This window comes from Acartia tonsa, chromosome 8 (genome assembly GCF_053477335.1).
Source record: "Acartia tonsa isolate MP-2025a chromosome 8, ASM5347733v1, whole genome shotgun sequence".
Taxonomy (NCBI): Eukaryota; Metazoa; Arthropoda; class Copepoda; order Calanoida; family Acartiidae; genus Acartia; species Acartia tonsa.
Genome location: NC_137267.1, coordinates 39549874 through 39566064, shown reverse-complemented (window position 1 = coordinate 39566064; position 16191 = coordinate 39549874). Strand labels below are relative to the sequence as shown.

At 32.1% G+C, this 16191-nt stretch overlaps 1 protein-coding gene across 1 annotated transcript in view; it reads right to left on the bottom strand.

Moving 5' to 3' along the window:
- The window catches only part of LOC145326930 (metabotropic glutamate receptor 1-like), a 78376-nt gene that overhangs the window by 48445 nt on the left and 13740 nt on the right, over positions 1-16191 (bottom strand). The window contains exons 6-12 of the mRNA XM_080170378.1: positions 16015-16098; positions 15431-15498; positions 14281-14335; positions 13672-13738; positions 10706-10808; positions 7125-7178; positions 331-426 (exon numbers count right to left, since the gene is read on the bottom strand). Coding sequence (XP_080026504.1) covers positions 331-426; positions 7125-7178; positions 10706-10808; positions 13672-13738; positions 14281-14335; positions 15431-15498; positions 16015-16098 — 527 coding nt within the window. The remainder of the gene's footprint in view (positions 1-330; positions 427-7124; positions 7179-10705; positions 10809-13671; positions 13739-14280; positions 14336-15430; positions 15499-16014; positions 16099-16191) is intronic.

Below are 16191 nucleotides of genomic sequence, written 5' to 3'. Positions count from 1 at the left end.
TGGCACATTATACGAAGAATTCGATATTACTATGTTTAAATATTATTAGAGTAAAACACTAGAGGGTGAATAACTGTATTTTCCTATCACAATGACTTTGTGCCGACTCTAAATTGGGTCTTTGAAAATCAACTAATGGTAATGGGATTATCAACACAGCAAAGTAGCTGAAAAAAATTTGCTAGCAGACGAAAAATGTTTATGAAAAAGGGTGGAGATATCTGTATAACACTCTGTTACTATAAATATTAACAGAATTATGAATGATTATATAAATATCTTTGATAGAATTATCTACCTATCTCTCTATCTATCTATCTATCTGTCTACCTTCCAATTATATGAAAATATCCAGTAAGATTGTTTTGTTGTAAAGCGGTGAGTATTCCACGAATTGTCCTGCCCTCACAAAAACAAACAACAACTCTAAATGCAAAAATAATAAAGTTAGATTTATCATAGAGTGATTTCTCGCATCGTATTATAAACGGCTTTCCGCGGATATAGAATGTACAATTATACGATTAAAACTAGTTTTTTTAGCCCTGAGGTGCCGAAGGCACCAGCTTAAGAAACTGGTTTAATCTTATGATTGTACATTTTTATATTCGTAGAAAGCTGGATATAATACGATGCTAGACATAGTTTTTTCGTATGGATAAGAACCGGTTTATATCCACTGGATTCAAATGAATACGAGAATAGTTAATTATCCCATTGTATTACAAACAGCTTCCACGGAAATGAAAAATCATAAAATTAAAACCCCTCAGGGGCTAATAAAACTGGTATTAATTTCATGATTTTTATCCTATACAAATTGTTTATAATAAGACGCTATATATGATTTTTCAATTTAAATGTTTTCCAAGCCACACTGGAAAATGATAATTATGGAGAAAATAAATTTTTTTATTCATGCTATTAAGAATTAAAAGAATAAGAGAATATGTCGAAAAGTTTGTGTTAAGATTGATAGGGCACTAAGTTATCTGAATTTTTAAATGGCACAAATTTGCAATTTTTGAAGAATAAATCATTATAAATCCATCTTGGCGGACTTAATTTGCTCTGCAAAAAACACAGCAAAATTTATAATAAGGCCATTGACGGGTTACTTGAAAAGTATTTTCATGAATCATAAGCTACCCCCCCCCCCCTCACCGATTTTTGGTAAATTATCAGAGAATTGTACAGAGTTATGCGCAATATGCAACACTAGAATATCAGCATGACATACTTATAAATATTTAAGTGTAATATAAGAATAACTTGAGATGTGGGCGGGAAGGGAAGTGGTTAATCCCTACTATGTTTCAGGTTTTAAAGTTAAAAAAAAATTAGGAAGGCAATTTTTTCTATGGGTGATTTCTCTTGGGAGGGAGTTTGTACCTATCCCCATAATATTTTCAACCTTTACTAGATCTAGAGTTGAAAGGAAATGGTTTGCAAGATCCTTCAGTAAAGACAGACAGACATCCTGTTACTTTTATATAAAGATAAACATAATATTACTTCAAATCTGTGCAACATTTAGAATGTTTGATGTAGACTTAATAACGTTTTAAACTTGATAATATAGAAAATTCCCTTTTTAAATCATGTTATAACGTCATAAAAATATGATACCACTTTTGTAAGCCCCAAGAGGCTAACAAAACTGCCTTAAATATATAGTTTTTTTTTATTTTAATATCTACGAAAAGCTATCCATAATAAAAAAAACTTTTAAACATTTTTTTTCTCGGTTTTACCAAAACATTTCTACGGACAATAGAAAAAATCCAATTTGATATTATATAAAGTATAAAAGAACTCTTTTTTTATCTTTTCATCTGTCTTTTATCTTTTAACAGTACTTTTGTCACAATAGATATATAATTATTTGGATGTTGCACCAGATTTTCAGGTACTCCCAATAAAGTGATACTCCAATCTGGTAAAATAATGATATTCCTCATCCACTCCCTTTACATCATACCCTTCCATCTTACTGGATAAACGATCTGGCCAATAAATGAGGTCAATATTAGAAACCTAAATTGATGACAAATTTTACCCTGTAACTATATCCACTTATTCTATATCCATTTTTGTCACCCCAATGCTCTCTAGGGGAGACAAATACGATTACGGAGATACAATTGTGCTTAAAAATTACAAAAGCAAATAATTCTTAAAATACTGCTTATAAAAAAAATTTTAAAAAAATAAAATCACTTTATTTGCATCTAATAAATTTGATTAACCCTTACAGATCGGGGGGGGGGGGGGCTCCTAGAGCCACCCCCCCCCCCTCTAATTTTTTCAATCTCATTTTTTTTGTAGGTAAGATGGAGTGCTGTGACTTCATTACTTTTTAAGTTTAGTAATTATACGTCGGCAAGAGTTGATTTTATTAGGATATCTGGTCTGTGTCGGTCGTGGTGTCCGGTCAAAGTTGGTTGGGTAGCACCAAAATTAGAAAAAATTCAAAATAAATCTTAATTTCTACATTATGACTTTTGTGTATAAGGTAATAACCTAAAATATTTTTGGTGAATACTTAGATATCAATGACCTTCTGAGAAAAGTGGTGTTATGACCGTTTGACCGCTCCTTGACCGACTTTATGACCGATTTTTGTCCGGCTTTTACTACAGACATATATTATGAATATCGTGGCTTCTATTACAGCTAGAGACCTATAAATTTTGGTAAATCCTTGAGCAACAATAAACAGATAAAAATATTCATTGGCGCCGCCAACCGCCGTTTTACCGCCGTAACCGCCGAAAATGGCGTTTTTCGGCGATGATCAGAAAAAGTAATTTTTTTTGTTATTAAAAATAAAAGTTCGTCCTAAAATTTGGTCATCCTAGCTACAAAATTGGCCGCTCTACAGCTGTTTTAAAATTTAGTGGCTGGCCGCTAAAAAGCGGCTAAGGAGCGGTCTGACCGCTATGACTAGAAAAAGTTATTTTCTCTAAAAATACACATGAACCACCAGAAAAAAAGTTTACGTCTTTATCTGTAACAAGAGCCGAGATAGTGGGGGGGCTCTTAGAGCCCCCCATCCCCTCCCCCCTGATCTATTAAGGTGGGAACTGAGGCCCGATCTGTAATGTGTAAGGGTTAACTAGATTACGATTTTAAAACCGAAACATAGTTTTTAAAAATTTATTTAAAAGTCAAATGCTTTTATTTTAGGAAATTCTATAAAGAAAATTGTCGAACGAACTTCTAAGAATAACTTATTTATCTTTAACTCAAAGTGCATCTATCTTATTACTTCGGCTTTGCTTTTTATAAATGTAGTCATCCTTGTTTTATAATTAATGTTATATTAACCCAATTAGTAATTTTATTATAAATTCATCTAATTTTACAATTAGTTAACATAAAACATTTAAATAAGAGTACTTTTTGTTCAGTTTTAGATTTAGAAGGAACCCAGTAATAGTGTCGGACTGATTATGACGTAAGAAAAAAAATTAGCCAATGAGAGGCCATTATTGACCAATGGTAAAATTTATAGTGGCCTCTCATTGGCTAATTATTTTTTTTACGTCATAATCAGTCCGACACTTTTACTGGGTTCTTTAGAAGTTTTAAAAGCAAATAAAGATAGATAGATACACAGATAGATGGATTGATTGATCTATATTGTTATAATAAAAATATATAGATAGATAGATAAGTAGATAGATAGACAGATATACATATGGAGAGTAAGATAGAAAGATATATAAATCTTTAAATTGTTATAATAATATGAGCTCAGTCCAACTTAATAAAAATAGATAGAAAGATGTATAAGTAGACAGATATACATACAGACAGATAGATATATAGACTGAGTACAGACAGGCAGATAGATAGATGTATAGATCTGATCTGTTATAATAATATGAGCTTAGTCCAGCTTAATAAAAATAGATAAATAGATGGATAAGTAGATAGATAAAAGCTGTCTATAGTGCCCTACCAAAATGGGGATAGATATCACAGCTTTTGGCCTACCCATTCTATTGACGTCCGGAAATAGCCTATGTCTCATCTCTTTTCTATTGGGTTTCTTTCTCCCCTCTCTCTTTCTCTCTACTTTGACGTTGATAGAATAGGTAGGCTAAAAGCGGTAACATCTATCTCCAGTTTCCTAGGGCACTAAACACGGCTAAGAATAGATAGACTGATATACAGACATACAGACAGATAGAAAGATGTATAGATCTGAAACTGTTATAATAATATGAGCTTAGTCCAGCTTAATAAAAAGAAACTTCTTTTCTTCAATAGAAAACTTTTACTCTCAGTTAAACTTTTCATCCCAATCCTCAAATATTCATACCAATTTATCATATAAAATGTAATCTTTCTATGTAAAGTAGCTCTCTAACCGATGAACCTAAAAAGTTCTCCCTTTCAGTGAAGCTTCATATAGGTCCTAAGTAGGTTTATAACTAAAGAAAGGAAGAATGCCTAAACTCCTAACCCCACTTCCTGTCTAGAAAAGACCCCCCCCCCCCCCCCCGTCTGTTATAAAAAAATTGAAAATCGATGGTAAACTCACTACTCCCAAACAAACCATTAGGTATCACCAATTATAATATTATGATTACAAACTTTATTACAAAATGAGAAATTTTAAGTATTGGATTGCCTATGATTTGACAAAGAATGAGAGTGAAAATATATTTTCTCGTATTCATTCGAATCCGGTGTATAGGAACCGGTTCTCATCCATACGAAAAAACTATGTCTAGCATCGTATTATATCCAGCTTTCTACGGGGCTAAAAGAACTAGTTTTAATCTCATAATTGTACATTCTATATCCGCGGAAAGCCGTTTATAATACGATGCGAGAAATAACTATTCCTATCCAATGAAATTATGTGTGTGACATTTACTTCTGTATATCATCACATCTCCATATTCACAAATTATATCTTAAATGCTAATAAAACAAGAATGACGATGACAACAACCATAAAAAGCGAAGCTCTAATATCAGACGGTATAACAAACGAACATTTTAAAGTGTCTGAACTTGATTGAAGAGATTCTTTGCTTAAAATAATATACTTTGTTGTAAAAACCATTGAATAGGATAAATTTATCTTTAAAAATTGGTGTAATTTTTTTCTTCAAATCTTCATGTTTTAGGGTTTTTTGAATGAATATAAAGTACATACTTTCTGGTAACGATTATAAATTTTATACGCATTGCAAAATGAATAATTATGCAAAGTTTTAAATCTTTTAGGACAATTCTAACATGCCCGCCCATTTTACGCTGTTATACTATGGATTCTGTCAATGCTGTGAAAATGTGCAAAAGTAAATACGCCCCCATACATGGAGCACCAAAGGGGTCTGTTCTGATCATTTAATAAAGTTGAAAGTGAATACACACCCTTTAAATGGGGTGCCAAAGGACTCTGTTATGATAATTGAAGGCCGTGAAAATGTGCGGAAGTGAATATACACCAAACTTCTCAAGGACTTTACTTATAAATATTAAGCAATATTATAATAAATGTTACTTCCTGCTTTTACTTATGATGTATATTTAGGGGTTTTCCGTCTGTATGTCTGTGCGTACGACATACCTTTAATATATGTAGGTTTTAAGTTTAGATTTTGTCCGTACGTCTGTCTGTCCATATCAGATGGGTATGATTTTCAGTTTAAGCACTAAATTGATTCAATACATGCAGATGTCCGTAACAACTAGGTAAAACTAGGAAATAAAGCAATTGCAATCTTGTATAGCTATTAAACTGTTTTGAGGTTTTTTAAATTATTAATTTTATTTGAACTTTGTATAGTTATTTTATTTAAGATTCATAGTGCCTATTTATTAAATTATCAATAAATTTAAATTTTTTAAAAGCGTACGTCCGTCCGTCCGTACGTCCGTCCGAGATAGATAGCTTTTATTCGTTAATTTAGGCATGTTAGAATTGTCCTATCGATTTCAAACTTTGCATGATGATTCCTCTAGTAGTTAGGTACGATTTAGAAAGCGTAGCAACTCTATAATCATTACCAAAAATTCCGTACGTCCATTTTAAACATGTTGATTTTTCCACTTTTTTAACAACAAATTTTTATGTGATCTAAATATCCGTTTGATCTGATTTTTGGTATATTGATTCCTGGGACAACAAAGAACAATATTATAAGCAAAGCAACTCTATAATCAAGTCTGTCCATAAACATTATCTTGTATCAAGAAGTTTTTCAACAAATTTACTTACAATTTTGAATTATGCTTTTGTGTATGCAACCATTCTTGTTCTTTAAGCTTAAGTTAGCTCACTATTGAAAAGTGTCTATTACATATGGTGTGCAAATTCGTGTCTGTCTCTCTGTATTTCAAGATATCTGTCTGTATGTCAGTAATACTCATATGACCTTCATTATTTCATTATATTCTTTTTTTTTGCGAAACTTAGCTAAAAGTAAAAGGAGGTTTTTATCATCTGGTGTCGTCTGTATTTCAAGATGTAATTTGTCTGTCTGTCATTATTACGAACATGCCCTCGATTTTAGATAATATTTTATGCGCAAGTTTCTTCCATAATAGAAAGTCTCTCTTACGTATCTTACGTGGGGTATGAAAATTCGTGTATGTCATTGTATGTCTGTACTTCAAGAAGTCTGTCTGTCTGTAGGTCAGATTAACAGGTTATACAATTATAAATACTGAAGTAGTGAGTGTTTTGTAGCATGACTGACTGACCGGCACTGGATGCTCATTGGTACAGGTAATATTCACAAAAAAAATATTTTGGATAGCAGACGAGAATTTTATGTCTTCACCTTTCTTATGGCCAAACGGGCTTTTTAGAAAGAAGGGCATTTTGAATAATAGATATAGCTTTGCTATCCAATTTTATTTCGGCTGTGCCCCTAGCATCTAGGGACTCTATATCCCTAATGGCAGGAAAGAGCAGTAAATAGCCTTAAACCAACTCAAGTTTTTAATTTAAAAACAAAATGTTCTAAAACCACCCTAGAACATTAGCGAAGCTTCGCTGAAATGGAGAGAATTCAATCGGTTCAGTATTTATTGCAATCTTAAGCTACAGACAAAAATCCTTACTAATGTATACAATAAGTTTATATTTTATTTACCTAGCTCTTGGGTTTTCATAAAGTTCCAGAATTGTTTTGTTGAAAACCTCGTCTCTGAAAAGCAAAGTCATATTTTAAAAAAAGTAGTCGGATGGGTGTATATGTGTGTGTGTGTGGCGTTGTGTCATATAAAGCATAAACAAACACGGGAAAAGCCTAAATGGTAAACTGTTGCCGTCAGTGAAGTGCAGGATTCTCGTCAGGAGCAGACACATAATACTAGATATGTTAAAACTGTACCAAAACTCCACTATACCTGGAACAGACACGTAATACTAGATATGTTAAAAAATGGACCAACTCCACTATACCTGGAACAGAAACGTAATACTAGATATGTTAAAAACTGTACAAACTCCACTATACCTGGAACAGACACGTAATACTAGATATGTTAAAAACTGTACCAACTCCACTATACCTGGAACAGACACATAATACTAGATATGCTAAAAACTGTACCAACTCCACTATACCTGGAACAGACACGTAATACTAGATATTTTAAAAACTGTACCAACTCCACTATACCTGGAACAGACACGTAATACTAGATATGCTAAAAACTGTACCAACTCCACTATACCTGGAACAGACACGTAATACTAGATATGTTAAAAACTGTACCAACTCCACTATACCTGGAACGTGACACCAATAGTTAGTGTAGGAGAAATGCTTTAACCCACAAACGGGGACAACACATTAACTCACACATGTAGGACTGTAGGCCAAAGGTCGTCAAATTAAAGAATCGGTTGTCTGTTGGATATTACTTTACCCAAATTAGAACATCATGTTAAGTTTAAAAGAACAATGACTCAGACATTGGGAATATCGTTTGAAATCACGAATGTGTCAATCCGTTTCCCGTATAGCTGTACATTGCTGTTCTGTTGTATGCTTCTGCGCTACTTATGACGATAATTGTCCTTGCTTATCAGAGAAAGAAATGACAATGAGCTGTTTATAACACTAGTCCCTAAAAACTTTGAGGTTTTTAGTGAATTTTAATTGGTTGGTTCATTAAGTTGAACTTTCAAACGTTTAATCTTCTAATTTTAATCTACAGAAGGGGTAGCTTTGTGTATCATTGGGGATGTACAGGGTGCGCCACATATCCTCGGACTTTTTCTAAATTGTAAACATAAGAACATAAAATCGCCAATTTTAAAGATTTTATTCAATTTTAAAAACTGGGAAGCAAACTAGGTATATGACTATTAAATCATTGATTAAAATCGCCGCCAGCATCATTCACCGCCTTTACCCGCCTCCTCAACCGCCGGCAGGCCCAGGTCAAAATGTACCTGTCCAAGATGGCGAAGTTCTCCTTGATAGTGGCAATGGGGGAGGTCTTTGTTGCATGGGCACGTCTATTGGTGCATGCTTCAAAATAGCCCTAGGCCCAAAAGTCCATTGAATTAGGATCGGGCTGCTGGGAGGCCCCATTTCCTTAGAAATGTGAGTAACCGCAGGATCCTAATTCACCCAACTTTCAAGCTACCATTTGACACGGAAGCCTTTATTTAGACTACAGTTGAGCTATAATGACGTTCTATACCTTTTTAGAAATGGCTTAAAGATTTAAATAGGGTTGTAAGGGCAATCCATAGTCTAAAATGAGTTTTTAAGTTCCATATGGGTCTCTAAAGTCGAGAACCGAGAAATTTTCACGATTTTTGACATTTTTGACATCTCTAAATCAGTTACGTTTCACTTTGCCGGAGTACTACAGCCAAGCCATTTTAGATAGAGAGCTCTAGTCTTTTCTAGTGTCTTACTTATGAATCTAACAGTATCCCCAGCAAGTTGCATAACTCTACCTCATCTACAGATGGGCTGAGGTCCGATTTTTTGGACCCTAGTCGAGAAACCAGATTATACCACCGGCGCAACTCGAATCTGCCTTGTTGAACAAAAGCGCGGCCAGCTCGGAGTACAAGCCCATCTTCGTCCAAAGATTTTTTTGTGCTTAAAGGTCATTACCTAAGGTTTTTATAGTAGGGTCAAACGTCCTGATTGGTCAAGTAGTTTTGACGCTATGGCCGTTTAAAGAAAGTCCGAGGATATGTGGCGCACCCTGTATATTAATGTCTTATTCCCTTATGCATTCTAAAATCTAAATTTTATCAGATTTTGCGTGAACTGAAAAAAATGACACATTACCTACTTATACTTTATGGAAGACCATTTTATTTTTGAATACATTCAAGCACATGAACCTATCAAACCTTTTTCTTCACAAAGATAAAAGATTTTTGCATCAAATGCGTAGCATTTCTACACATCTCTAATAAAACACACGCGTGGACAGAATTACGCATAAGGTGCATGAAGCGTGCTGAAACTTTCTTTCGGTAATTTTAAAGAATACCAATATCCCCTAAATTCAAGATTAAACAAAAAAAACAAAATCCATAAAAAAGAAGCCCAGACAAAATATAAATACCCATTACTTAGTACTTTATTGTCATAGTAATCGTTTTTACTAAAAATAAGATGAAAAAAATAATCGCATAAAAAATTGTGGATAAAAACATCTACATTTTTAAAATGGACATTCTGTTAACGTAGATTGAAAGGACTATTCTAACATGCCTAGAGCAGTAATAAGAGCTATCAAATAAAGCTTGCTTTTTATTTTATTGGAGTTATTGCTATTATTTTTCATTGATTAAATTATGGGACATCAATAAGTATTAATTAAAATAAACCCTTTAAAAAGTTTGAATAAATTAGCGCATTAAACTTCAACAAATCTAGCAAAATAAGTTTAGGGGCATGTTATAATTGAAATAGACGAATAGTTAGTGAATAATAAAAAAACATTTATTTTAATATTCTGGAAAGGTTTGGAAAAGTATTATTAGATGCACTTATTGTTACAGAAAATGAAACAGTGTTTTTTTTTAAAATAAATACAAAAAAATATTGACTTAATCTCGACTTAAAATAATGACTTTAACTATTACATCAAATATGTAAAATTCAAATTTTGTTAACCTTTAATTGGTTTATAAATGTTAAATGTTTCTATCTTTCTTTATATATGTATATATATATATATATAATATCTTTCTTTTATATATCTACTTGTTCATCTCTCTCATTCTATTTGTTTATCTATTTATCTATCTATCTATCTACCTGCTTCCTTGCTAAGAATATCTATCTATCTATCTATCCATCTGTATATAAATACCTATGTATGTATATCTACCTGGTATCTGTATATTGTGAAACCTGTAGCTCGGCTGCTGTACATATATCCGCTTCCTTGGTAAGAATATATATCTATTTATCTATCCATCTGTATATAAATACCTATGTATGTATATCTACCTGGTATCTGTATATTGTGAAACCTGTAGCTCGGCTGCTGTACATATATCCGCTTCCTTGGTAAGAATATATATCTATTTATCTATCCATCTGTATATAAATACCTATGTATATCTACCTGGTATCTGCATATTGTGGAACCTGTAGCTCGGCTGCTGTACATATATCCGCTTCCTTGGTAAGAATATATATCTATTTATCTATCCATCTGTATATAAATACCTATGTATATCTACCTGGTATCTGCATATTGTGGAACCTGTAGCTCGGCTGCTGTGCATATACCAGCATCTTCGCTCAGCTTTAGAAACGCCTTCATACCTTTGGCACCGTAATTACCTAGAAAAGGACATCTTTGATTGCTTAATAAACTCTGAAGCAGCTTATAGTGCCAAATAAAAATGACTACACACAATACAATAGGCCAGTATACATTGTAATTGACCAATGGTAAAATGTATGGTGGCCTATCATTGGTCATTTTTATTATATGACGTCATTTTTTAATAGACACTATAAGCTGCATCTTATGCTCTTCATTCATTTAATAATTAATATACACTATTCCACAGTAATTTATATATGTATGCGCGACAAATGGAATGTGCGACCTAAAGATGCTGAGAACTGTTGTTTACTATTTATTCTAAACACTAGTTGCTTCGCCCCATGCCTCTATGGGAGGGGGGGGGGGATTTCAGAAAAATAGCTTAAATCCACCCCAAGATATTTATAAAGCTTATCTGATAAGTAAAACCAAATTGGAAAAGCAATTTTCAAAATCTAAAGCTTCAGACAATAAAAAGTTTACTACTTTATATTATAGAACATAAAATTGAGTAATACAATTTCAAGTACATACAGTAAATTTAAAAATCCCTCTAAAATACATAGACCTAGTCCCATAGGTTATACATCTTAATGAAAAAAAAATTATTAAAAGAAAACTTTTATTGCTTTTTCTAAGTTTTTTCCTTGAATACACTATGTCTATTCATAAGGACACTAATTTAAGATGACTAAGCAAGTTGGAAACTGAAACTCGAAAAACCTATAATTTGATATATGATAACACAAAATATTTTTTTTTAATGCACCTAACCCCTGCGAGCCACCCACCTAGCCCGCTGGGGTCGGTCTCCAACTTGATGAATCATCTTAAATAATGTCCTTGTGAATAGACACAGCGTATTCAACGAAAAAAAAAACAAAGAAGAAACAATTAAAAGTAACTTTCTACACCAAAGTAGACCAAACAAGGCCTTAAAAACCCATATCTGCAGGGTTTTTCGTACCTAACCTACCCCAGTCCTACTTATAGATCTTGAGGATTAATATTATAAAATTGTGTTTATATATATATTATATATCATGTAAGTTAGAAAAAATTCATTGAAAAAATAAATTAATTGTATTTTATGTTAAAATATTTTACTTTTCATTGAGATTTTGTAACTTAATTGATTTTAGCCAATTTTAAAATTCCTTCACAATTCCTTAAGAATTCAGATTTTCAATGAATTAAAATTTCAATAGTTTTATACGATTTATGATATAGTCCAGCAGGGACAATGGGCTGTTTATAGTAGCAGCCAGGGTTTTATAATAGCATTGTTATTCGGAGACTTTTAGTTGGTTGGATCATAGTGGTTGGGTGTCAAAACGTTTCAACCGTTAACTGTAATCTACAGAAGGGATAATTTTATGTATTATAATTAAAGATTTACATCAATTTATCGGTCATTGTGTTATCCCTTTAGATCACTGTATATAATCAGCATATAAAAGTTAAAGGTAAATAAATAATAAAAAATATTATCTCCCTCCAAAAATTTTCATTTTAAAGTTTCTTTTCAAAACTCTGAATAGACAAACGGACGGACAGAAATATACAAATTTTTATAGAGAAGCTTCGCTGCCAATAAATACACATGAATGATATTAAACTAGCACAAAATAAATAAAGTAAAGAAGAAAAAAGTTTTAAGATTAAATGCAAAAAAAATCTTTGAAAAAAAAAATAAGTTTTGCAATTTCACAGCCTTTGCACCCCTTACTTCTCTATCATATACTTTTATCTTAGTTTGTTTGTTGTAGGGTAGCTACTTTTAAATTTGGGTATTTACTCTGTCTGTATGTCCAAGTACGTTAGCTAAAACGATTTATTAGATAAAGGAAAATTAAATATAGAATGATTATAATTAAATTTAACATAAAAATGAACTAACAGGTAAAATGAGTAATTTATTCTTATATAAAAGTAACTGGATGTAGTTTGTCTGTCTGTATCAAAGGATCTCGCTAACCGCTGAATCAATATGGTTCTTTTTACAGTGAAGCTTGTTGTAGGTTCTGGCAAGGTTTATAACTGTTTTGGGGGGAAGGTACAACCATCCACCCAACAACATCACCCATAGAAACAATTAAACCCCACCCCATCAGTTTTTTTTTAACCTTTTCTTTTTAGAAATAAAATGAAAAGTGGTGGTTCGACTACCTCTCCCCTCCCACTCGTAGCCGCCGGTTGACTATATTCAACATTTTGACCGTTTCGAATGTAGAGCTCCAGAAGCTAAGGGGCAAAGCAGCAAACCTATAGGCATTCCATTTGAGCTGTAATGTTTTAGATGTTGTTATTCTTGTTAATATTATAATAAATGCAACTGTAATTTTGTATCTTGTTTAGAGTGGAAAAGATATTCTATAAATAATATCCTTCGGTTGGTCAATAATAGGCTTTAACATGTAAAAAAGTAAGGCTTTTGTCTGATGCTTAAAATTTCAATAACTACTGAGCTTATTGAGCTCTCCTTTTTAAAAGTAATCTTCATACGGGTCTCGGGATTGTTTTCTGTCACTGTCTTACCCCTTTAAATACACCCTTAGATGCTAGTGTTGCATCCGCTATTCAGAAACTAAGTATGAACATGAAAGAAAAGTCAGATAATAAAAATCAATTTTCATTTTGAGTGGATATAAAGATATTTATTTACGCACAATTCTTAGAATATGTAACATTATTGCTGCGCTGCTGTGCACATTATTATCATTTATCGTGCGCTATTGTTGCACATGGTAAAATTCACTAATACCTAATGCAAATTAAAGTACAGGTAATAATTTGCACTAGCAAGAAATATTTATTTCTTATCATAATTTTGTACTTTCATTTATACCAATAAAGAAACCTTTTGTTTGTTACCTTCAGTATGTACAGCACTAACGTAGTTCCAACCATTTTTTAATATCAGGTCCACTATAACACGGGCCTACAAAATAATAAATCTGATAATAAATTTCATAAAATTTTTGATAGTTACTAAGAAAGGGAAAAAAACACAGTTAAATAAATCCACATAGGTAAAGGGATGTTTACCCTACTCCAAAACAAATGTATGAGTACCGTAATAACCCCACTAATTATTATAAAAATATAAGACTTTATACGTCTTTCCTACCATAAAAGTGTTATCCCAATTTTAATTTTGTTTAATTTGACAAAATTATTTTTTAACAAAAATTTAAATTAAGATTAGTGTACAGTTTGACTTAAACATGGCATTTGAAATTTCTATACTTTAAAGGTTAACATGTTTTAAAATTTAAATTTAATTTAAAATTTAAGAAAACGATTTTTTACTCCTTTACTTTAAAACTAAAATAAAAAAAATGGGGCTGGTGTCGAATTCAACCTCCCCCCCCCCCCACAACTTCAAGTACCCCTAAAGGCCTACAGTTGTTGGCTTGTGACGTCTACGTAAATATTATTTTCTCATTCTTGTTTAGTGATGATTTTTAAACTAAAATTTACCTGAAAATTATCACTTGGAACAACTCGAAAAAAATATCCATACCGTGACTTATCACTGGAAAAAAAGAATTTGGGTTATATTAGGTTAGGAACCCCGCAGGGAAAGATCTCCTTGGTTGTTAATTAATTTTCATTTGTGGCTTCGAAACTGATTAATTTTCGATGTATTAGAAATGGCTTTTAGTCATACTGAATAATCATAGCATTAAATTACAGACAATTTTTCCACGAATATTTGAATAAAAATCATGTAATTAATACGAGTTTTATTAGACCGGGACTTCAGCTCCTCAGGGTTTCGAACTTTCCATTTTAAATCCGCGGAAAGCTGTCTATAATACGATGCAATAAATAATTATTCTTAAACCAGTTATGTATTAAAATAGGTCTTAATAAAAAAGAGTAGTACAATTCTAGAGTTGCTATACATCTAAAAACTCTAAATTTCCAGCCAAATTGTAACGTGATATTTGACGACATTAGTTTTATAATTGTGTATGCATTTTATAATTTAATTAAGTCTAGGCCACCTAATTATACGTGGAATTGAAATTGTTAATAATTTTATTGAAAGTTATTATTACTTCTCATATGTACATCTGGGAACTAGAAATTAGGATTTAGAAAACCTTAAAAACTACTGATGTTTTAATATATAGTCCTACCCAGATATCTAAGGGAATAAGACAATGGCCGATAAATTGATGTGCATTCTCATTGATGCTACACAAAGTTATCTTTTCTGTAGATAAGATATCTATAGTATAGATGTATAATATATACAGACAACTACCTCCCTTCCTTTTTCAACGACCTTCTTCGTCTGCTTCAAAATTATTTTCTGCTACTTGGCTGTGTTAATATAAGCGATACCATAGGTAGGTTTTCAATGACCCACTCGAAAGGTTGCACAAGGTTAATGCGATGGGGAGATACCGTTATTTAACCCTTTCTCCTTCTAGTGTTTTACTCTAATCTGTAGATTACAATTAGTGGTTGAATCGTCTGAAAACTCCTCTTATTAAACCAACCAATCAAATTCACTAAAAGTCCCCAAAGTTGTTAAGCCAACGCAAAAGAAAACGTTATTATAAAACTTTGGGGACTAGTGAATAAACAGCCTAATGTCCCCTCCCTCCCTGAGTCCTACCTAAGATCTTTTGAAGTAGCACTGTAACCAATTTGTGGGATATCAAACAGTTGTAACAAATTCTGAACCTACAAACAAATTAGAAAATAAATTATATTTCAACTTAATTTTAGTATCATTCTCAACATTATTCTGTGTAGATCGATATAAAATATTCTATAACAAAGATGATATCAATAAAGAAATCAAGTCTAATATAACAATTTACAGATAGGTAGAAATATTTTAAGCTATTATATTTTTTAGATTTAAGTCTTAGGATGGTTTTAGGCTATTTTTTATCCTTCCTTAACATTTAACATACAGAGTCCCTATACGCATGGGGCGCAGCCGGTAGTACAAAATATTGTGTTAAAAAAGCTAAAAAATGTATGATGGACATATTTTTTATCATTTATTATAGAATTGCTACGTTTTCTAAATTGTAAACTGATACAGGAATAATCTTGCCTAATTTTAAAACAATAAGACAATTCTAACATGCATTAATCAACGACAATACTATCCGTTTTGGACGTATGTGCAGACCGACACTAAATATAGAAAAGCTTAGCTTTAAACAAGGATATAAATATACACAGTACCTGAATAGTCACATCACTGGAGCCTGGTCCCACAACTCCAATTGTGGTTCCAATTTTAGATGTGTTTGTATCTCGACTTAACCCCTTAAAACAAACATAAATCTATAAAAAAGAATTGTGTATTCTTAAAGGGAAAAACGGTTTTTATTTGTTTATAATAAATGTAAAATGTTTTTT